The sequence below is a fragment of the Pan paniscus genome, chromosome 1 (genome assembly GCF_029289425.2).
Source record: "Pan paniscus chromosome 1, NHGRI_mPanPan1-v2.0_pri, whole genome shotgun sequence".
Taxonomy (NCBI): Eukaryota; Metazoa; Chordata; class Mammalia; order Primates; family Hominidae; genus Pan; species Pan paniscus.
In genome coordinates this window covers 98,626,321-98,642,865 of record NC_073249.2, presented here as the reverse complement: position 1 = coordinate 98,642,865, position 16,545 = coordinate 98,626,321, and the positions used below count along the sequence as shown (strand labels likewise).

The following is a 16,545-nucleotide window of genomic DNA, read 5'->3' as shown; positions in this document are numbered from 1 at the left end:
TTGTATTTTTAGTAGAGACAGCTTTCACCATGTTGGCCAGGCTGGTCTCGAACTCCTGACCTCAGGTGATCCGCCCGCTTCGGCCTCCCAAAGTGCTGGGATTACAGGCATAAGCCTGCGCCCCCGGCTCACATTTTCTTTTAGAAGAGGTCATTCTCTCCGCTCCAGTCCGTTTTCTACACTGCTGCTAGTAGGAAACTTTCTAAAAACCCACATTTTGCCACTCCTGTCCTCAAACATTTTTAATGGCTCCACATCATCTACAAGATAAAGTCAAAAATCCTTGAGGAAGGAAGCATAGTATTGTGGTTAAAAACACAGCCATAGACATTTATCCAAAGGAAAGGACATAATTCAACCTGAGGAAGCCAATTTAGGAGAAAAAAAAAAGGAAATCAGTATATCCAAGAGACGTCTGCACTCCATATTTATGCACCCCCATATTTATTGCAGCACTACTTAGAGTAGCCAAAATAGGAAATCAATCTCTGTGTCCAACAACAGATGAATAAAGGAAATAGGGTGTATAATACACAATGGAATACTTTTCAGCCATTAAAAAGAACAAAATCCTGTCATTTGCAGCAACATGGATGGAACTGGAGGACATGTTAACTGACTTAAGCCACGAACAGAAAGTTAAAACACTGCATGTTCTCACTCATATGTGACGCTTTTAAAAAGTTGATTTCATAGAAGTGAAAGATAGAACAGAGGATACTGGAGGCTGGGAAGAGCAGGGGGAAGGAAGGGACAGGGAAAGATTTGTTAAAAGACACAAAATTGTGGCTCACACCTGTAATCCCAGCACTTTGGGAGGCCGAAGGGGGTGGATCATGAGGTCAGGAGTTCACGACCAGCCTGGCCAAGATGGCGAAACCCCATCTCTACTAAAAATACAAAAATTAGCTGGTCGTGGTGGTGGGCGCCTGTTATCCCAGATACTCGAGAGGCTGAGGCAGAGAATTGCTTGAACTCGGGAGGCAGAGGTTGCAGTGAGCCGAGATCGCGCCATTTGCTCTCCAGCCTGGGAAACAGAGCAAGACTCCGTCTCAGAAAAAAAAAAAAAAAAGACAAAATTGGGCCTGGCACAGTGGCTCACACCTGTAATCCCAGCACTTTGGGAGGCTGAAGCGGGCAGATCCCGAGGTCAAGAGATTGTGACCATCCTGGCCAACATGGTGAAAACCCGTATCTACTACAAATACAAAAATTAGCTGGGTGTGGTGGCATGCACCTACAGTAGTCCCAGCTACTAGGGAGGCTGAGGCAGGAGAATCGCTTGAACCCGGGAGGCAGAGGTTGCAGTGAGCTGAGATTGTGCCACTGCACTCCAGCCTGGCAACAGAGCAAGCCTCCATCTCAAAAGAAAAAAAAAAAGACACAAAATTACAATTTTTTTGAGACAGGGTCTCTGTTGCCCAGGCTGGAGTGCAGCAGCAGGATCATGGCTCACTGCCTCCTTGACCTCCTGGGCTCAAGCTGTCCTCCCACCTTGGCTTCCAAAAGTGCTAGGATTACAGCTGTGAGCCACCACACTGGCCCCCAATTACATTTGTTTGTTCGTTTGTTTGTTTGTTTGAGATAGGATCTCACTTTGTCACCCAGGCTGGAATACAGTGATGCAATCACTGCTCACTGCAGTCTCGACCTCCTGGGTTCAAGTGATCATTGCACCTCAGCCTCGTGGGTAGCTGGAACTACAGGCTTGTGTCACCACGCCTGGCTAATTTTTTGTACTTTTTGTGGAGATGAGATTTCATCATGTTGCCCACGGTGATCACCTGAGCTCAAGTGATCCCCACTCCTCAGCCTCTCAATGTGCTGGGATTACAGGCGTGAGCCACCTCGCTTGGCCCCAAATTACATTTAGATAGGAGGAATAAATTCTAGTGTTCTTGGCCGGGTGCGGTGGCTCACACCTGTAATCCCAACACTTTGGGAGGCTGAAGTGGGCAGATCACCTTAGATCAGGAGTTTGAGACTAGCCTGGCCAACATGGCGAAACCCCATCTCTACTAAAAATACAAAAATTAGCCGAGCACGTTGGCGGGTGCCTGTAATCCCACCTACTAGGAGGCAGAGGCAGGAGAATCACTTGAACCCCGGAGGCGGAGGTTGCAGTGAACCAAGATCGCACCATTGCACTCCAGCCTGGGCAACAAAAGTGAGACTCCATCTCAAAAAAACAAAAAAAAAATTCTGGTGTTCTATATCACTGGGGGATAACTATGATTAACAATAATATTTTCAAATAGCTAGAAGAAGGATATTGAATGTTTGTGCTGGAGACAAATAAATTATATATTTGTGAGGCCAGGCACGGTGGCTCACGCCTGTAATCCCAGCACTTTGGGAGGTTAAGGTGGGCAGATTATTTGAGGTCGGTAGTTCAAGACAAGCCTGACTGACATGGTGAAACCTTGTCTTTACTAAAAAGTACGCAAATTGGCCAGGAGTGGTGGCAGGTGCCTGTAGTTCCAGCTACTTAGGAGGCTGAGACATGAGAATCACTTGAAACCGGGAGGTGGAGGTTGTAGTGAGCCAACGTCGTGCCACTGCACTCCAGCTTGGACGACAGAGCGAGACACCATCTCAAAATAAATAAATAAATAAATGATAAATTTTTTAGATGACAGATATACTAACTATCCTGATCTGATCACTAAACATTTTATGTATTGAAACATCACTATGTGCCCCATAAATATGTACAATTATGTGCCAATTAAAAATTAAAATAAAATAAAACAACAACAAAAAGAGAACACAGCTTTAGAGCCAGCCAGACCTGAATTTGAGTGTGAACTTTAAGGTCTTTTAGCTGTATGACTTTGGACAAGTTGCTTTACTTCTCTGAATCTCAGTTTTCTCATCTGCAAAGTGGGACTGATAATAATACCTATCTTTTAAGGTCGTAGAAGATTAAGAGATATAATTATTGGCCAGGTGCCATGGCTCACGCCTATAATCCCAGCACTTTGGGAGGCCGAGGCGGGTAGATCACAAGGTCAGTAATTCGAGACCAGCGTGGCCAGTATGGTGAAACCCCATCTCTACTGAAAATATAAAAATTAGCCGGGCATGGTGGCGGGTGCCTGTAGTCCCAGCTAGTCGAGAGGCTGAGGCAGGAGAATAGCTTGAACCCAGGAGACGGAGGTTGCAGTGAGCCAAGATGGCACCACTGCACTCCAGCCCGGGCGACAGAGCCACATTCTGTGTCAAAAAAAAAAAAAAAGACAGAGAGAGATAATTCTTGTCAACTGCTTAGCACAGTGTTTAGTAAGTGCATAGTAAATGTGTAGTAGGTGGTAACTACTACATGGCATTCAGTATTCAGATCCTTCATAATTTAGCCTCTCCCTGTCCTTCTAGTCACACCTCCTGCGACATCACTACTCCAGCATCACTCCCCTAACACCCAATTCTCTGTCATGCCTCTATGCCTTTCTTTCTCCTTAGAATCCCTTTCCTTTCTTTTCTAATTTTATGGGAGAGTGGAGTCTTCCTGAACACCCATTCCTCTTTCCAGGCACAATTCATATAACTATGGAGATGATGTCTTCTGTAGTCTCTGGAATAGTTCCAATCTCAAATATTGTCTGTTGTAAAGACTGTTCTCATTTTTTATTCTGAAAATATGGTTATCAAACCATAGCACTTACACAAACTTTATGATGGCACCTATTACATTGTATTCTAATGATTCACATGTCTGTTCCCCTCATTAGTCTGTGATCTTTTTGAGGGCAGGGGCTTAATCTTTTCCTTTTTTTAATTAAAAAAAATTTTTTTGGAGACATGGTTTTGCTCTGTCGCCCAGGCTGGAGAGTGGTGGTGCAATTTTAGCTTACTGCAGCCTCGACCTCCTGGGCTCAAGTGATCCACCCATCTCAGTTTCCTTAGTAGCTGTGACTACAGGTGCGCACCACCACGCTTAGCGAATTTTTGTATTTTTTGTAGAGATGGGATTTTTGCCATGTTGCCCAGGCTAGTCTTGAACCCCTGGGCTCAAGCAATCTGCCTGCCTCAGCTCCCAAAGTGTTGGGATTACAGGAGTGAGCCATCCTGCCTGATGATGGGCTTAATGGTCATCTGTGTATTCCAGGAACTCTAATAGTGCCTGGGACGTAGCTTGGGCTAAATAATGTTAATTGAGTGAATTAATTAATGAATGATTAATTGAATAAATAACCCATCCTCTTATTGTAGAATCCTTTCCTTGCTCTTGCCAGTCCCCATCCCTTCATTCTAATCTTAGAAACTGTTCTGGCTGGGCGCAGTAGCTCATACCTGTAATCCCAGCACTTAGGGAGGCCGAGGCAGGCAGATCACGAGGTCAAGAGATCGAGACCATCCTGGCTAACACAGTGAAACCCTGTCTCTACTAAAGATACAAAAAATTAGCCGGACGTGGTGGTTTGTGCCTGTAATCCCAGCTACTTGGGAGGCTGATGCAGGAGAATCGTTTGAACCCGGGAGGCGGAAGTTGCAGCGAGCCAAGATCGCACCACTGCACTCTAGCCTGGGCGACAGAGGGAGACTCTGTCTCAAAAAAAAAAAACAATAATAAAATAAATAAATAAATAAATAAAATAAATAAACTGTTCTAAAATATGAATGACACTTTAATAAAGGTGTGGGTGTGTACTCACAGGTACTGAAGTCTGTACCTGTGGCCCTACTTTGAGGTCATCAGATTGTACCCCCTTTCCCAAAGTATGTATTGGTGAACTCCCTTTTCTGTTTCCTTGGGGGCACTAAGCCAACATGTCCTGCTCTGCCCCTGTTTCCACACCCTGCCACGTCACCACAGTTCTACTATGCTAGGAATGTTACTGGGGAGGAGTGGTTCCATGACTCAGAGGACACCCCAGGTACTGAGTGGGAGTGGGGGCGCCCCAGGGACTGAGTGGGAGTTGGTGAAATTAAAAATAAAAATAGTACTTGATGAAAATAAAAATTAAAAATATAAAAAATTAGCTGGGCGTGGTGGTGCATGCCTGTAGTCCCAGCTACTTGGGAGGCTGAGGCAGGAGAATCGCTTGAACCCGGGAGGTGGAGGTTGCAGTAAGCCAAGCGCCACTGCACTCCAGCCTGGGTGACAGAGCCAGACTCTGTCTCAAAAATAAAATAAAATGGAATTCACAGATTAGCTCACAGGGAGAAGATTCCTCTGTTTGACTGCGTTGGTCATTCTGGGATTTATTAGTCTGTTTCCAATTTTAAAATCAGAAACAGCTTTACATCAACACCAGCCGAATTTTTTTTTTTTTTTTTTTTTTTGAGACGGAGTCTCGCTCTGTCGCCCAGGCTGCAGTGCAGTGGCACGATCTCGGCTCAGTGCAAGCTCCGCCTCCCAGGTTCATGCCATTCTCCTGCCTCAGCCTCCCGAGTAGCTGGGGCTACTACAGGCGCCGGCCAACTCACCCGGCTAATTTTTTGTATTTTTAGTAAAGACGGGGGTTTCACCGTGTTAGCCAGGATGGTCTCGATCTCCTGACCTCGTGATCCGCCCGCCTCGGCCTCCCAAAGTGCTGGGATTACAGGCGTGAGCCACCGCGTCCGGCTACACCATCCGATTTCTAAAGTAACTCAGGAAATGGTAGCAACCCTATGCCTTTTCGGAAAACAAGGATAATTTATTCAACAAATATTTATTTATTGAATACCTATGAGCCAAATCCTGTGCTCAGTGTGCCCCTCACTAGTTCCTGTCCTGTTTAGTTGAGTGGAGGGTATAGGTACAGGGAATTATAAAATACTTCAACACAACAAAATTCCACTGCTGTGGAATTACAAACAAGATTTTGTCTACTTTCGGTGCCCAAAGGAAGACGAATAATCCAGCAGGTGGCAGCAGGGAAACAATTATTTTAGATCTTCATAAGGGAGGAGTAGAAGGCTGCCGTAAATGCATGGGGATTTTTTTTTTTTTTTTTTTTTTTTTGAGTTGGAGTTTCGCTCTTGTTGCCCAGGCTGGAGTGCAAAGGCGCCATCTCGGCTCACCGAAACGTCTGCCTCCCAGGTTCAATCAATTCTCCTGCCTCAACCTCCGGGGTAGCGAGTAGCTGGGATTACAGGAATGCTCCACTACGCCTGGGTAATTTTGTATTTTTAGTAGAGACGGCGTTTCTCCATGTTGGTCAGGCTGGTCTTGAACTCCCGACCTCAGGTGATCCGCCCGCCTCGGCCTCCCAAAGTGCTGGGCTTACAGGCGTGAGCCACTGCACCCGGCCTTTTTTTTTTTTGAGACTGAGTTTCGCTCTCGTTGCCCAGGCTGGAGTGCAATGGCGCGATCTCGGCTCACTGCAACCTCTGCCTCCTGGGTTCAAGCGATTCTCCTGCCTCAGCCTCCCGAGTAGCAGGGATTACAGGCACCCGCCACCACGCCCAGCTAATTTTTTGTATTTTTAGTAGAGACGCGGTTTCACTATGTTGGCCAGGCTTGTCTCGTACTCCTGAGCTCAGATGATCCACCCACCTCGGCCTCCCAAAGTGCTGGAAATTCAGGCGTGAGCCACCGCGCCCGGCCTGCATGGGGATATTCTATGGATGTTCGGGTCCTAGGTTACTTTATGAGGACCCACAAGACATCTGGAAAGAGGATAACCAGGTCATTCTGGGGGTTACAAAACCTGTTTTTTTTTTTTTTTTTTTTTTTTTTGAGACAGTTTCGCTCTGTCGTCCAGGCTAGAGTGGAGTGGCGCGATCTCCGCTCACTGCAAGCTCCGCCTCCCAGGTTCATGCCATTCTCCTGCCCCAGCCTCCCGAGTAGCCTGGGACTACAGGCGCCCGCCACCACGCCCGGCTAATTTTTTGTATTTTTAGTAGAGACGGGGTTTCACTGTGTTAGCCAGGATGGTCTCGATCTCCTGGCCTCGTGATCCACCCGCCTCGGCCTCCCGGAGTGCTGGGATTACAGGCGTGAGCCACCGCGCCCGGCCACAAAACCTGTTTTAATGGAGTTATTTCATGGGCCATGAATTTGAGAGGATCTATCTGACCGACTCTTACCCCGAATGTTTTACCATTCCTCTTTATTTATTCATTCCATAGATAATTATGGAGCCCCTACTATGTACGAAGTCACGGGAGGAGCTGGAGATACAAGAGTGAACCAAACACAGTCCTTGCTCCCCAGAAGTTTTACAGTTTGCTCAGAGAGACTGGTCTTCCCACCAGGGTTCATAGCCTACGGGGTACTTTGTTAAAAACGAGCAGTTACTACGAAGACTACAATGGGAGAAATTTTTCTGTGTATCTCCATGCCCTTTGGAGCACAGATAATTGACAGTTGGAGGCTAAAGGGGTTGGGTCGCGGGAAGGTTGTGATAAGTCCCTGATAGCCTCCCGTGCCCTTTTTTGACAGGTCTTCACTGATTCATGCATCAAATATTTACTGAACTCCGTCACTGTGCAGTGCCTAGCTTTGTGCTTGAGGCAAACAAAACACAGATCTATTTCGAATGCCATTCCGAGGAAGGTAAGACATGCACGCACGTTTAATCAAATAGTAAACAAGAGTAGTAAAACAGGAAAAAGACTAAGAAGAGTTCTTGGTGGTATTAAATGTTTTGTGATATTCGACACCTTAACGTCTCTGACTTGACACCAGTACTCCCGCAGAGAGTTCTTTCCTGGGTTAGGAATTTCAGAGGACTTGGCGGACCGACTCTTGTCCCGAGTTCAGATCACTCGACCCAGTCCTAGCAAAGAACTGAACCTAAGAGGACCTGCCGAGCCACCGTAGGGACTGTCGGCCAACCCGCGCGCGCACATCTTCCACCCGTGGACTCGTCAGGGCGTGAGGACCCACCTCACGTGACCATTAGCAGCCTCCCGATTGGTTTTGCTCCTTTTCTCTCCCCAATGAGTGGGCTGATGCCCCGAGAAGGTCGGGCGCATGCGCAGTGCTCGGATTTTGCTTGGCTACCCGGAGTGAAGCGGCCAGGTTGGGCGATTAACAGGCCGTGGTTAGGGCGGACGGAGAAGGGGCGTTCGCTCCTCTGGGACTTTTCATGCCTCGTATTTTTTTCAGATGTGGCTTGGTCTGGGCGCAACGTCCCAGCAGCCAGCTTAAGCTTACTCTTCTGTGAAAGGGGAAAGTATCCCCTGTGGAAAGCGGTTAAACTTGTGGAGGGGGTGCGGGACGTGAGTTCTTCCCCATGCCAGGCGAATGGTGTGGCCTTGAGCTGGTCCAGGAGCCGGCTCGACGTGTCTGAGGGAGGCCCCGGAGGGGGCGGGGAGGTGGCCCACAGAACGCGGGTTCTGTAAAGAGACGTTGGGAAGATTCGATTCCGAGAAGAGGAAGAACCGGATTGAAAGAGAGCCAGGCCGCTGAGGGGGAGGGGGCTGCCAAGATGGCGTCGGCCTCCTCCGGGCCGTCGTCTTCGGTCGGTTTTTCATCCTTTGATCCCGCGGTCCCTTCCTGTACCTCGTCCTCAGGTAAGCCCGGCAGGGCGTGGGTAGGGAGCTGGTGAGGAATATGCGATGGGAGGAAGAGCGAGACCTAAGAGGGTACCTGTAGCTGGGAATGTCCTACGTGTTACCGGTAAGTGGGCGCGAGCTGGGCTTTCAAATAGGGATTTATGAGCGGGCAGGAGTTTGAGGAAAGGGTAAGTTTGATTAAGAAGTTGTCGAAAACTTTGGTTGTCTTTGAGGAGGACGGATGGAGATTGAAGGTGGGGGTAGGGTGGCCGGGCGCGGTGGCTCACGCCTGTAATTTCAGCACTTTGGGAGGCCTTGGCGGGCGGATCATTTGAGGTCAGAAGTTCGAGACGAGCCTGGCCAACATAGTGAAACCTCGTCCCTACTAAAAATACAAAAATTATCCGGACAGTAGTGGCGTGCGTCTGTAATCCCAGCTACTCGGGAGGCTGAGGCAGGAGAATCCCTTGAGCCTGGGAGGCAGAGCTTGCGGTGAGCCGAGATTGGGCCACTGCTCTCCAGTCTGGGCGAGAGAGTGAGACCCTGTCTCAAAAAAAAAAAAAAAAAAAAAGAAGTTGCGGTAGGAAACAAGAGAAACGGAAGGGAGTAGAGGATCTAAGAAAGTAAATGGAGGCCTAAGAAGTAGAGAGAACTACTTAGTGTGAGAGGCAGGTGGAATCTAAGTTGATTGTGGGCTAATTGGATGAAAATGTTGAAGAGAAGCCATGGGGCTTAAAAGATATCGAAAAGTTATTGGACGCTTTCGATTTCTGGAGAGGTAGGGAATCGTGAATTTTGTTGGGTGGGTGGGAGTTGTTGAAGCCATCTTTTCCCTCAGATACTCCCCCCTAATGTGTCACCCCTTCTCACTTCGCACCCCCACCCTTAGGGCCGCACAGGCACACAGACACACATACATACTTTCTCAGACTAATTCCTTTGGTGATTCCCAACTCTAAACTGCCCAACTTTGGGAAGGAATGGAAATTTTGAAGAGAGTCTAAGGAATGTAGGAAATTAAGGTCAAAGACCTTAAAAACAGATGAGAAAGATGGAATGGAGTCTTGAATTGCAGTAGAGACTGCGAGAAGTGATGTTTTGGAAATTAGGCCTGAGAAGAAGAAAGATGGGTGGGGGGGTGACTGTAAGTGTTGTGGGGGAGTATTGCATAATAGAAAAATGGACTGGAAGAATGCTTAGGCTGTATCAGGAGATTGGAATTTGGAGAATGGAGCCAGGTTAATGTAGAGAGCTCAGCGTATTAATAGTTAAAAACGAATGAAGATTGAGGGAGGGCTGAGGAGGCTCACAAGAAAAGCAGTAGATTGTGTGTAGGAGAGAAAGTGTGTGTATGTGTGTCGGGTGGGGGGGCGGGAGGTGAGTCAGAAACTGAGCGCTTCCATCAGAAGTGTCTGGTGTTTCACAGTAACTGCTGCTTCTACACTTGAATAGACGCTGCCAGATGTTGGATGCTTTGCTTGAGATTTTGGTATTTCCTCAGGCCTGGTGTTGCGTTTTTGCTGTTTAGAATTTGCTGAATAGGGTTCCTTCCACCTTTCACATTCCAGCTCAGATGCTGGAATATCTAGTCACACATATCTTCTTAATAAGCTGCAGTTTTATTTATTTTTAATAAATCTCTATTTTTAGTTTGTTGAGAGGGGATTTTTTACCTTTCCTATAAAAGTATTAGGGGACCAGAACAACTCATGCTGCATTATAAGCATGAAATAGGATAAAGTAAAAGTGACAAGGTATTTATTTATTTATTTATTTATTTATTTTTGAGACGGAGTCTCGCTTTGTCGCCCAGGTTGGAGTGCAGTGGGGCCATCTCGGCTCACTGCAAGCTCCGCCTCCCGGGTTCACGCCATTCTTTTGCCTCAGCCTCCCGAGTAGCTGGGACTACAGGCGCCCACCACCACGCCTGGCTAATTTTGTTTTTTGTATTTTTAGTAGAGACGGGGTTTCACCGTGTTAGCCAGGATGGTCTCGATCTCCTGACCCTGTGATCCGCCCGCCTTGGCTTCCCAAAGTGCTGGGATTGTAGGCGTGAGCCACCGTGCCCCACCTGAGTTTTTATTTTTAATAGAGTAGCTCCTTAATTTGAAACCTGCTTCCCCTCTAATCCCCAACCCAGAAAGAAGAAGGGTTGTGTATGGTCCATAAACAAACTTCTCAACTATTAAGTCAGGTGTTTGCTTTGTACTCTTTGGTATTTTTGTAGGTCTTTATGTTTTCTGTCAGATCCTCTCACTAACAGTTAATAATACAGATTGTATAAATGTTTTTGTGGTTTTTTTTTTGAGACAGAATATCATTCTGTCACCCAGGCTGGAGTGCAGTGGTGCCATCTTGGCTTACTGCAACCTCTGCCTCCCAGCTTCGAATGAGTCTCCTGACTCAGTCTCCCAAGTAGCTGGGAATACAGGCATGTGCCATCATGCCTGGCTATTTTATTTTTTTGTGTTTTTAGTAGTGATGGGGTTTCATCATGTCAGCCAGACTAGTCTTGAACTCCTGACCTTAAGTAATCCGCCCACTTCGGCCTCCAAAAATGCTGGGATTACAGGCATATCGCAAGGTCAGGAGTTCGAGACCAGCCTGGCCAACATGGTGAAACCCCATCTCTACTAAAAAATACAAAAAAATTAGCCAGACATGTTGGCGCAGGCCTGTAATCCCAGCTACTTAGGAGGCTGAGTCAGGAGAATTGCTTGAACCCGGGAGGCAGAGGTTGCAGTGAGCTGAGATCACGCCACTGCACTCCAGCCTGGGTGACAGAGCAAGACTCTGTCTCAAAACAAAAAAAAGGTGGCAAAAAGTGGCTAAATTTCAAGCTCTTGATGGACTATGGAAAGATTATAATGGCCTCCACCAAATCCAAACATGGTAATTGCTCCAATAGCAAAAGTAGTTAAACATCTCTTAGAGCTTATGGTTTGCTTTACTCTGTGTATTTCACTTGTCAACAGTGTAAAAGCTGACAGCTTAATGGTGAAACTATCTTTAATATTGGCAGGGAACAAACTCTCCTAAATAACCTCTCCTTCCCAATTTAAATGCCAGAAGATTTGGAGTGCCTAGAAGTTGTGAGTGGCTGATCAAAAACTGTCAATATGTCCTTGGCTATGACATTTTTGTTTTATATCCATTTTCAGCATTGTCAGAGAACATTGTCCTTTAGGATTTCAGAGTTTCACCAAAACTTAAGTGGAGTTCAGCTAAACAGCTAAGAACAGTAAATGGTTTTAGGGTGGTTGACACTCACACTTCTTGAACTTCTACAGGGCCAGCCTTCTAGCCTTTAACAATTCAGGAAATCATAAACCATCACTTGTTCCTGCCAACTTTCTAATTCCTCTGGTACCATGCAGACAAAGAAACACTCTCTTCCAATCGCAAATAAAATCTTTTTTCTCTTTTTTTAGGTGGACTCTTGCTCTTGTCACCCAGGCTGGAGTGCAGTGGGGTGATCTTGGCTCATTGCAGCCTCAGCCTCCCGGGTTCAAGCGAGTTGCCTGCTCAGCCTCCCAAGTAACAGATTACAGGCACCTGCCACCACATCTGACTAATTTTTGTATTTTAGTAGAGACAGGGTTTCACCATGTTGGCCAGGCTGGTCTCAAACTCCTGACCTCAGGTGATCCACCCATCTCGGGCTCCCATAGTGCTGGGATTACAGGCGTGAGCCACCATGCCCTGCCAGTAAAGTCTTTTTTTTTTTTTGAGAGGGAGTCTCTCTCTGTCGCCCAGGCTGGAGTGCAGTGGAGCAATCTTGGCTCACTGCAGCCTCAGCCTCTAGAGTTCAAGCGATTCTCCTGCTTCAGCTTCCCAAGTAACTGAGATTACAGGCACCTGCCACGTCTGGCTAATTTTTGTATTTTAGTAGAGATCGGATTTCACCATGTTAGTCAGGCTGGTCTCGAACTCCTGACCTCAGGTGATCCTCTCGCCTCAGCCTTGCAAAGTGCTGAGGTACATACAGGCTTTAGCCGCCGCCGCTGGCCTTACTTTTTGCCCTTTTTACCACCATGAGGAGAGTAAAGAATTTCTGTCTTGGAGGCTTGATTTGAAGTTAGTGGTTGGGTTAGAAGGGATAGGATACTAAGGTGTACACTGCTCCTATGAAATAAGAATTGTGGAGTAAAATCATGTGTGACTTCCTCAAGGAAAAGCACTTGAGGCTGGGTACAGTGGCTCACACCTATATTCCCAGCACTTTGGGAGGCCAAGGCAGGCGGATCACCTGAGGTCAGGAGTTTGAGACCAGCCTGGCCAAAATGGTGAAACCCTGTCTCTACTAAAAATACAAAAATTAGCCGGGTGTGGTGGCAGGCACCTGTAATCCCAGCTACTCAGGAGGCTGAGGCAGGAGAATTGCTTGAACCCGGGGGACAGAGGTTGCAATGAGTCAAGATCACACCATTGCATTCCAGCCTGGGGGACAAGAGTGAAACTCCATCTCAAAAAAAAAAAGGCCAGGAGCAGTAGCTCACGCCTGTAATCCCAGCACTTTGGGAGGCCGAGGTGGGCGGATCACAAGCTCAAGAGATGGAGACCATCCTAGCCAACGTGGACCCCATCTCTACTAAAAATACAAAAATTAGCTAGTCATGGTGGCACACTCCTGTAGTCCCAGCTACTCGGAAGGCTGAGGCAAGAGAATTGCTGGAACCCAGGAGGCGCAGGTTGCAGTGAGCTGAGATCACGCCACTATACTCCATCCTGGAGACAGAGTGAGACTCTATCTCAAAAAAAAAAAAAAAAAGAAAAAAGAAAAGCACTTAAACCCTAGATAATCATGAGCTGTGCAGTTCCTTTTGCTTCAGACTAGAACATTTTTAAAATGGTCGTCGCTCACCTATATGATTTTATCATGTGCACAAATGATTTAGACATAACTTTACAGCTGCTTACCTGACTTTTTCTCCCCCTTAACTGCTCAGGGAGATCCAGAGGATACAGTATTGGAGCATTTTTGCTTGGGACTTTTATAGTAGGGACAGCCTCATCAGTCTGTGATTCTGATTGCTTTGTTCTTCCCAGCAGAGCCCTACTTGTAACCTGCAGTAATCTGTTAACTCCAGTAGTAGGGATTATTGTTGATATATATATATATTTTTTTGAGATGGAGTTTCGCTCTTGTTGCCCTGGTTGGAGTGCAATGGCGCGATCTCGGCTCACTGTAACCTCTGCCTCTGGGGTTCGAGTGATTCTCCTGCCTCTGCCTCCTGAGTAGGTGGGATTACAGGCACCCGCCAACACGCCCGGCTAATTTTTGTATTTTTAGTAGAGACGGGGTTTCGCCATGTTGGCCAGGCTAGTCTCAAACTCCTGATCTCAGGTGATCTGCCCACTTCAGCCTCCCAAAGTGCTGGGATTACAGGTGTGAGCCGCCACGCCCGGCCTGTTGATGTTTTTTTGATCTGTGTTCTTTTGTGTACAGTGTAAGCCCTTTGTAGGCTGATTTCTTTCCCAATTCTTCCTCTTAGTGAAAAGTAAAGCAGTTTAGATCATGTTGAATGAGAAACTGAAATTTAGAAATGTAAACATAGAATACAATGTCAGAATATCACCAGGTGCCATTTTGGTTGATATTTTATAAGTAGGGAGATATTTTTCTGTTTACTCTCCATAGGGATTTTGACACTCTCCACCCACCCCTTTTTCCTTTTGTCACCTTGGTATATTCTGCCAGAAAACTGACATCAGAATGTCATTGCTTCTGATCGATTTATTTCTGCCATGACACTCAAGCCCATTGTCAGTTATAATTAACTAGTCTAATAGGTATCCAGTTTCTGATATTAATTGATAATGTGTACTTACACATTAGCGTTGAGTATCAAAATAGTACGTTTTGCTTGTTAATGTCTGTGGGCTTTTTAAGGTTAATTTAAACCTCTTCTGATTAATACCTTTGCTCAAATATGTGCTACCTAATAGCTATTAAATATTTTATTAGCCTGTTTTTCTTTGATAATAAAGTGGAAACTATAGCCTGTGAAGTGAACAACAGAGATAATACCAGGCCAGCTAGCAAACTGGGGAGAGGGAAGGTGGTAATTTTATCCTTTAAATTGTTCTCTCTTAGAATGTTATTTATTATTTTTTTGAGACAGAGTCTTGCTCTGTCGCCCAGGCTACAGACCAGTGTAGTGCAGTGGTGCGATCTTGGCTCACTGCAGCCCTTGCCTCCCAGGTTCAAGCGATTCTCCTGCCTCAGCCTCCTAGGTCACTAGGATCACAGGCGTGCGCCACCACGCCCAGATAATTTTTGTATTTTTAGTAGAGGCGGGGTTTTCCCATGTTGACCAGGCTGGCCTTGAACTCCTGGCCTCAAGCGATCCTCCTGCCTTGGCCTCCCAAAGTTCTGAGATTACAGGCGTGAGCTACTGCCCGGCCTCTCTCCTAGAATTTTGGAGCATTCTTACTTGACGTAAAGAAGGGAACAAGAGCCGGGCATGGTGACTCACGCCTGTAATGCCAGCACTTTGGGAGGCCAAGGCAGGTGGATCACCTGAGGTCAGGAGTTCCAGACCAGCCTGGCGAAACCCTGTCTCTACAAAAAATACAAAAATTAGTCAGACGTGGTGGCGTGCTCGTGTAATCCCAGCTACTAGGGAGGCTGAGTCAAGAGAATCACTTGAACCCAGGAGGCGGAGGTTGCAGTGAGCTTAGAGTGCACTACTGCACTCCAGCCAGGGCAACAGAGCAAGACTCCGTCTCAAAAAAAAGAAAAGGGAACAAGAAAACTGAAGTTAATCAGTTTATTTTTCTTTCTTCTTTTTACTGGGTTTCCTTGATCAAGGACAAAAGTGTACTTCAAGAATATACTCTTTCCTGATGGCCAGGTAGAAAGGGAATCTTTGTTTTTCTGTGCTCCATACCCAGCCCAGAGAGACTGAATGAAACACCGATGGTGTTTCCTAGAGGAAACCCTAAGAAGCCCGTTTCCCCTATTGCACCTCACTTCTCTGCCCTTTCCCATCTAAATAGAGAATTTAATTTCGACATATGTTTATCCTGTTTTGTTCATATCTCCTACAAGCTTTTATTCTTTTACTGTTTTCTATTTGAAGTGAACTTTTTTCCCTCAACCCCTCCATCTTTTTAAACTGTCTCCATTTTTCTTTATTCTCCTGTGAAATTTCAGTCTGTTTATTTGTAATGGTTGTATTCAGTATGTATTAATTTACAAATATCTAATTCCTGGAAAATCTCTCTTGTTGGAATCTGAGGAAGACATTGGCAAAAAGAGAGGAAGGTAGGTCTGTTGTAGGGAGTTCAGCATATTCTTATTATTTACCTTGTATACTTAACTGAGCAATATGGAAGTAATCCAGAATAAGCTGTCCGAAAAGATTAGAGATATTGGTTGGGGGTGGGCAAAGGGGAGGTGAGCAAAGGAAGTTGGCGAGAGGGAATGAGAAGAGGGTTTTTTGTTCTTGTTTGTTTGTTTTTAGGATATTTAATTAGAGTATATTAATACTTTTTTTGTTTTGTTTTGTTTTTTGAGGCGGAGTTTCACTCTTTTGCCCAGGCTGGAGTGCAGTGGTGGAATCTCAGCTCTCTGCAACCTCCACCTCCCGGGTTGAAGCGATTCACCAGCCTCAGCCTCCCAAGAAGCTGGGACTACAGGCACGTGCCACCACATCCGGCTAATTTTTGTACTTTCAGTAGAGACAGGGTTTCACCATGCTGGCCAGGCTGGTCTCTAACCCCTGACCTCAGGTGATCTGCCCACCTCAGCCTCCCGAAGTGCTGGGATTATAGGCGTGAGCCACCTTCCCGGCTATTTTTGTATTTTTAGTAGAGACGGGGTTTCGCCATGTTCGTCAGGCTGGTCTCGAACTTCTGACCTCAGGCGACCCTCACTGCAACCTTCGCCTGCTGGGTTCAAGCGATTCTCCTGTCTTAGCCTCACTAGTAGCTGGGATTACAGGTACACACCAACATGCCCAGCTAATTTTTGTATTTTTAGTAGAGATGAGGTTTCACCATGTTGGCCAGGATGATCTTGAACTCCTGACCTCAAGTGATCTGCCCGCCTTGTCCTCCCAAAGTGCTGGGATTACAGGCATGAGCCACCGCACCTGGTCTGAAATATGT

At 46.4% G+C, this 16,545-nt stretch overlaps 1 protein-coding gene across 6 annotated transcripts in view; it reads left to right on the top strand.

Moving 5' to 3' along the window:
* The first annotated feature begins 7,471 nt into the window (after window positions 1–7,471).
* The window catches only part of PIP5K1A (phosphatidylinositol-4-phosphate 5-kinase type 1 alpha), a 51,263-nt gene continuing 42,189 nt past the window's right edge, over window positions 7,472–16,545 (top strand). For all 6 annotated transcript variants that reach the window (XM_003817265.5, XM_003817264.5, XM_063605395.1 and 3 more), the window contains exon 1: window positions 7,472–8,448. In XM_003817265.5, coding sequence (XP_003817313.1) covers window positions 8,364–8,448 — 85 coding nt within the window. In that variant the 5' untranslated portion in view covers window positions 7,472–8,363. The remainder of the gene's footprint in view (window positions 8,449–16,545) is intronic.